Source organism: Mus caroli, chromosome 8 (assembly GCF_900094665.2).
Source record: "Mus caroli chromosome 8, CAROLI_EIJ_v1.1, whole genome shotgun sequence".
NCBI lineage: Eukaryota > Metazoa > Chordata > Mammalia > Rodentia > Muridae > Mus > Mus caroli.
In genome coordinates, this window is record NC_034577.1 from 9,275,287 (window position 1) to 9,281,999 (window position 6,713).

General features: G+C 49.8%; 1 protein-coding gene and 1 long non-coding RNA gene across 6 annotated transcripts in view; one reads left to right on the plus strand and one right to left on the minus strand.

The window, feature by feature from the left end:
* The window catches only part of Atp11a (ATPase phospholipid transporting 11A), a 54,513-nt gene that overhangs the window by 10,432 nt on the left and 37,368 nt on the right, over positions 1–6,713 (plus strand). For all 5 annotated transcript variants that reach the window (XM_029480365.1, XM_029480369.1, XM_029480367.1 and 2 more), the window contains exons 7-10: positions 708–858; positions 1,701–1,898; positions 4,436–4,609; positions 5,860–6,029. In XM_029480365.1, the coding sequence (XP_029336225.1) occupies positions 708–858; positions 1,701–1,898; positions 4,436–4,609; positions 5,860–6,029 (693 nt within the window). The remainder of the gene's footprint in view (positions 1–707; positions 859–1,700; positions 1,899–4,435; positions 4,610–5,859; positions 6,030–6,713) is intronic.
* On the minus strand, positions 1,590–5,389 carry LOC115031736. The gene is made up of 3 exons (XR_003837391.1): positions 5,225–5,389; positions 4,527–4,767; positions 1,590–1,816 (listed from the first exon to the last, which is right to left on the minus strand). It is a non-coding gene; the product is annotated as an uncharacterized LOC115031736 (long non-coding RNA).

A 6,713-nucleotide genomic window follows, 5' to 3' on the forward strand; every position in this document is an offset into this window, starting at 1 on the left:
TGTGTTCCAATGTGATTTACTGAGGTCACAGTGAGCAGAGTGAACATTTTCCTATAGACGATGGAGTCCTGACAACTGTCAGGATGGTGACTGGACTTATGACAGAGTAGAGTCTGAGGTTGTGTCATCTCTGCCCCTTGTCAGAGTTGTCCTGTTTGCTAGTTAGTTACCATGTGTGGGATGCTGGCAAGGGACTAGGGATGCTGTCCCTGGGCCTGTCTCTGCCGTGTGACATGTGAAAAGAACTCTTCATCAGCCAAGATGCTCTGTATGGGCTTCAGCAGCAGACCTGGGAAACAGGACCTTTCCCCAAATCTACCTCACCTTGATTCAGCCCCAGGCATTTCCAGCCTTTGGTGCTTCTCTGGGAATTCCCTTCTCTCACTCCAGAGTGATGATCACTAAGTTCTAAGTTCCTTTGGTGGTACCTGATGGTCAGCAAAGCTGGCTCTGGCTGTTCCTGTTCTGGAAGCAGGGGAGTGCCCNTGGTTCAAAGAGCTCAGCCACTTGGCAGCATGCAGCTTTTCTTCCCTTCCTGGGGCTCTGGTGTCCTGAGCATTGGCAGTGGCAGCTGCAAATGTGCTGGAGTCTTGTCTCACTGGGTCAGACTGGACACTGCCCACTAGGGCATTGCTGGGTTCCCTGTGCTGTTCGTTGTGGTGAGGAAGGACCGGAGCGGCCTCTGAAGGCTGGGCTCTCTCGTCCAGGTCAATGAACACATTCCTGATCGTGTACCTCTGCATCCTGGTGAGCAAGGCCCTGATCAACACNGTGCTGAAGTACGTGTGGCAGAGTGAGCCCTTCCGAGATGAGCCATGGTACAACGAGAAGACTGAATCTGAGCGCCAGAGGAATTTGGTATGGAGGCACGTCCCTTGTGTAAGGAAGTGACCCTTAGGCCATTGTCACAAAAAGATGATGCCAGAAAACTACAGAGGTGAACTTGCTTCAGGCAGGCTGGAGCCTTGCCAGAGCTTAGGACAGGGACCCTCACTGGCACCTGGTGTAGGCAGGTGTGAACTGCCTACTGTCTTGGGTACTAGAATGTACAAGACTAGAAAATATTCCTTTCACAGGAAACTTATGAGGGCCAAAATCATTTTGATATCTCCAAAACTCAGCATGCCACCATTAAGATAAATACTGTTTTTGTGGTAACTGGATAAACAGAAGGCTCTGAACTCAGAGCAGGGCAGTGTGCAGCACTGAGGGGCTGTGTGCGAATGCAGCCCTGTGTTCAAGCACTCTCCTGATAACTTCAAAGATATGACCGAGCTGTACAGAAGAGCCATTCTGAGCTGAGTATGGCTGTGCAGGCCTGTAATCCCAGAGCAAGGATGAAGGGGGGTGCGGTGGGGACTTCAAAATCACTGTATAGGAAGCTCCCGTCTCTCATGAGCTTGGAGGTTGTTACTTACAGAAGGACATCATGAATATCAAAAATGGTCATTGCTCCCTGCTTAGCATGGCCCCTCCTTATCCCTGATGGTGTATAGTATGAGCTCCTAGCCCAGTTCCTCCNGAGACTCCAGCCATTCAATTCTACTCTTGGCCTTAACCACACATGACAGGCAAGGAGCTACAAGTTTCCAAGTAGGCCTTTGTCTTTGCTCATCTGGCTGGGNTAACGGATGAGCTCTCTGANGTTTCCTGTCCTTGCTTGGTGACCTACAGCTTCCTTATGTAACCAATGTTATCAGTTCCTCAGGGCCTTCACCGACTTCCTGGCCTTCATGGTCCTCTTCAATTACATCATCCCCGTATCCATGTACGTCACCGTGGAGATGCAGAAGTTCCTCGGCTCCTACTTCATCACCTGGGATGAGGACATGTTTGATGAGGAAATGGGGGAAGGGCCTCTGGTCAACACGTCTGATCTAAATGAGGAGTTGGGACAGGTCAGTGTCTCCTAGAGACTGCATGAGTTCTTAGCCCTGCATCAATCCACTGTGGCCTCGTGGTCTGGGTTCTCTTTGATAACTGGTAGTTCATCCAGGTCACGCATTCAGCATGTAGATATGCTGCAGTGGGTGAAAGTCAGAAGCAGGAGTAGCAGTGGAAATGCATTGATACTTTACCCTTTTTCTCTGAGTGTATCCTTTTAACTTAAGCTACGTAACAGTCAGTGTGGTTTTATACAACTTTACAATGTGAAGAACCGACTGCATTAGCTGATTAGAGTAACTGAATCCTTACTTATTCTGGGTCCTGCAGTTGAACGAGGTTGAAGCCCAGCGAGGCCACTGCCCCANCACTTGCTCTCAGACATTGCTTTCTTCTTTTATATATNACATTTTGCAAGTAGACGAGCAAACAGAAACCCTACGGCAGTGTTCTGGGGTGAGCTGCTACAGAGTTAATGGATGCGCGGTCTGCAGAACCATGGCTCTGCTAGCTCAGGACTGGGATNTTGTGGTCCATAGAGTAAATAAGAAGTAGAGACCTGCCTGTCCCAACGGGTGCAGAATGAGATGGCAGATGGGTGGCCATGGTCACACCACCTGGGACAGCCATCCAGAGACCTAACCTGTGAGGACAGAGCTGATGCACATAGCTGATGCCCTGTATGAGGCCACAGGGTCCCACAGAGTATAAGATAGGGCTGATATGCACCCACATCTGCTGACCGCAGACCCCAGAATGGCTGCATGGAAAAGAATACCCCAGTAAGGTTCNTTCCTTCCCTCACCCAGCCTCAAAGGNAGCCTCTGACCTTTCCCCAGCTGTATGTCATGGGAAGGGACATGTGGCAAATGACAGTTGATTAAATAAATAATTCATGTTGAACTGCAGTCTCCCTATGGTTGCCTGGCAATACCATGTCCACAGTCTGTAGACTGACAGGCACAGGTCCCCCATGTGTCGTGGGGAAAGCACTTGTTACTGAAGAGGATACATACTATCAAGGCACCAACTTTCTGACACATTCCTCTAGAATATGTCATGTGCCACTTCCTGTGTGATGCATGTGATCTGTTTGAGGAAGTGCTTTGTAAAAGGAATGTCAGGGGATGCTCTGGGGCAGGATATCTCTCCCAACCTCACAGAATTTGACTCTTTCCTGTCCTGAGCAAGGCAGGTTGCAGCCTGGGTTCAGTAAACTGGGCCACTGAAGTGGAAGCCAGCTGGTGAAGACACAAAGCAATGGCTTGCACAGCTGCCCAGTGAATATGGGTGAGCGTGCCTCTCAGTTTACACAGCAGAGCAAGACAGTTCTGTCTGTGAAATGGAAAGTGCCCACCNCCAGTGTCTCTGCCTTCCAAGTACACCTTACACAGGTGCTTTGTGCATTTCCCGAGTCAGTTCCACCCCTGTGATGTCAGCAGAAGCCCAGAATTTGTTTGTAGCAAACGTACAGCCACTTGTAACTGCAGCCCCAGAGATTCAACACCCTTTTGTGGCTTCCACAGGCACCTGGACTCATGTATGCGCACCCGTACAAAGACACCCATATAGACACATAGTTATTTGTTGTCTAAAAACAGCTTTTAAANCTTTGTTTTAAACTGGGTAATAGTTTAAAACAAGGATAACCAAAGTAATATCCAGTGCCTGGCATAACTAAAACCTAACAAATATCCATTGTAATCTTTTGTTCTCATAGTCACAGACTCTAGAAATCTGCTACCTGCTGGGTCCTTAGAGATGTAGCTTGCACACCCTCCCTGACTGGGTGACCTGAAGGAGGTTCCCATGGGCTTTGGGCTTGTGTTCAAACAGCAGATTTGTCTTAAATACGGTCTCATAAAGCAATGCTCTGAGTTTGGTGGAAAGGGCATTTTTCTGTTAGGGTTTATAAGAGGGTGTTCCTGGGGAAGACTCTTCATAGATCACAGGATCTGGCTGTCCCCTCTACACCCTACCCCCATTCATTCCTACACTAAACCCATCTCAGCAACCCCAGAGCTGTGGGAATGGCTGGCCCTTCCTTTCCTCTGTCCAGTGGTCCACGATGGGCATATGTCCTGTGACTCACTTTCATTTAGAGTCTAAAGCTGGTGGTGTCTTCAGCACTTCATGGTCTTCTTTCTGAAGTGTTTTGTCCTTTCCCTTCTGTGTATCCTGCCTTCTAAACCTCTTCTCCTGAGAACCTTGACCTCTCAGACTCCTAGAGAATGTTCTTCTTTTGCCCATCTGTGCTGTCTCAACTTAAGGAGAGTCAGAACCTCCCCTCATCCTGCTCTTCACAGACCCATGGAGCCCTGGTTCCCTGGAGGACAAGTTCCTCAAGGCTACTTTTTGTTGTTTCATATCTGTCACCAGCATGAGGCCTCTTCCCCCCCAAATTGCACCTGTCTGGACTCATACCTAACACTGGATGTGATCTGTCTGGCAGACTCTCAGAAATTCCTGTCCCACTAGGGTTGTAATAGACTTGGGCTGAGATGTCTCACCTGCCTAAATGTGGCTTAACTTGGGTGTGTGGTACCCTCAGGTGGAATACATCTTCACTGACAAGACGGGCACCCTTACAGAGAACAACATGGCCTTCAAGGAGTGCTGCATTGAGGGCCATGTCTACGTACCCCATGTCATCTGTAATGGGCAGGTCCTTCCCGACTCTTCTGGCATTGACATGATCGATTCTTCCCCCGGAGTCTGTGAAAGGGTATGTTGCAGCTCCTCGGGGTGGAGGGTGTGGCTCTGCCGCATGATTGAGGGTACAAGTAGGTGGGCTGCTTTAGGTCATGCTTGAATCCGCTGTGGTGCTGTGTCCCCTTCCAAGGGGCAGGAGGTCTTGACAGTGATNCCTCTGCTAGAATTGACCTGGAAACCAAAAAGAAAAAAATAGGGCAAGTGGAGCAGGCAATGTGCTAAAAGTAGCGTGCACANACACAGTCTATGTGTGGAGAAAGCTGCGTGTGCATGCACATGTGTGCACACGCCACAGATACATGTATACATGTGCTATGCTTGTGTACACATGTGCAGGGCACACACACACAAGTGCTCAAATCATACTATCCCTGGTCAGGGTTCGATTCTAGCACCTGTTGTCATGACTACAGAGCCTGAGGAACCCAGGGAGAGCCAGAAGAGAGTATTAATGATAGGTGAGCTGTTCAGTCAGACCACTGGCTCCTTCAATGTGAACTCCAGTTGGTATCGTTTTCTCACAGAGGAGTAGATATCCTGCAGGCATCTGAAACCTGCCGGCATTGTCACACCCTCCTATTCCCACCCCACTTCCCATGGACCACACTGGTTGTCAGGGAGGCCTAACCCTTGGCCACCGTGCTACACCGCTTCTGGGGACCTCAGAATCGTCTGACTCTGATTGTGGGGTGCAGCCAGCACTGAGGAAGCTGCTGTGGGTCAGCCTATTGTGACTTCATGCCCAGTAATTCAGCTCTAGCACAGGACTCCTAGCTTCTGCTTCCAGGGCTGTTAAAATAGAGCCTCAGGCTGCAGGCACACAACGGGAGTTAAATCATGTGTAGTACAGGGTCCTTGGTTGGTAGCAGACAGCCACTGCCAGGCAGGTAATGTGGCCAGGAACAGGAGAGGGGTGCTCAGGAGTGAGTGTGCCAACTATATAGGTGACCCATTTTCCCCATGACATGGCAATTCTTAAGTGTGCTCAGAGCCATGCCTTGCTTGTTCCTTGGAGTGTCTCGATGAGCAAAACCCTTTCAGTCTTCACTGCCTGTTAGCGCTTCTATGAGTTGCCATGGCAACTCTGGAGCATGAAGGAGTCACACATGCTTCTCCTTTGCAACCACTGAGACAAACTAAAACCAGTTCACCCCAGGAGGTCTTAGCCTCTTAGCCTCTGCTCTGTAGACCTGTCCAGTCTCTTGTCTTATTCATATTCTTCCCATGGCAGGCAGAGGAGTTACAGTTTCCCTGTCTCTGCAGGAACGGGAGGAGCTGTTTTTCAGGGCTATCTGCCTGTGCCACACTGTCCAAGTGAAAGATGACCATTGTGGGGATGATGTCGATGGTCCCCAGAAATCTCCAGATGCAAAATCCTGTGTGTACATATCGTCCTCGCCTGATGAGGTTGCACTGGTCGAAGGCGTGCAGAGGTGAGTCAGGATACTGGGNCTAGCTCTCCGAGAGGGTNGGCATAACGAGTCTGCAACCCANCTCAAGACTGGTTCTGNAAAACCCTGGTTTGCCCCATGTGACCTCAGGTCCCTTGCACCCTTTGTAGGCATGGCTTTCCTGGCTAGCAGCACAAGCCCTTGTTGCTGGGTTTCCTGAGCTTGCAACCATCTAGATAGAGCCCTGTCCCCAAACCCTGCCATTGAGCCTGAGACACCAAGGTTAGCTCTCTCAGTTCTCCCTGTCACCTGGACTGAAGGCCAGCCTCTGAATTTGAGGCTCTTCCTGCTTCTGCTTTTGCTTTGGGCTGGATCATTCTATCTGGGGTGTCACTCTGATGAGGAGTCTTCCTGGAGATCTTTCTGCTTGTGGGAGGTGTGGCATGTTAAATAGATACTTAGAAAAGCACTTCAGACGTGGCACAGTTTCAGGTCAGGGACATCTCTAAGGCTCTCAGCTCATAACTCTTATGGAAGAGTAAAACCCTAGTGTCCCCTCTTTGCTGCACTAACTAACGTGTGCAGTGTCCCCAGACTGAGGACAATGGGAGAGCATTCTTGTGTGTCTCACCTCCTGGAGGAGCACTGTGTTGTGACTAAGCACATCTGCTCTTCCTGCAAAGATGTGTGAATGAAGTTACCCTCACTAGGTGTCCAAGCCCCCCC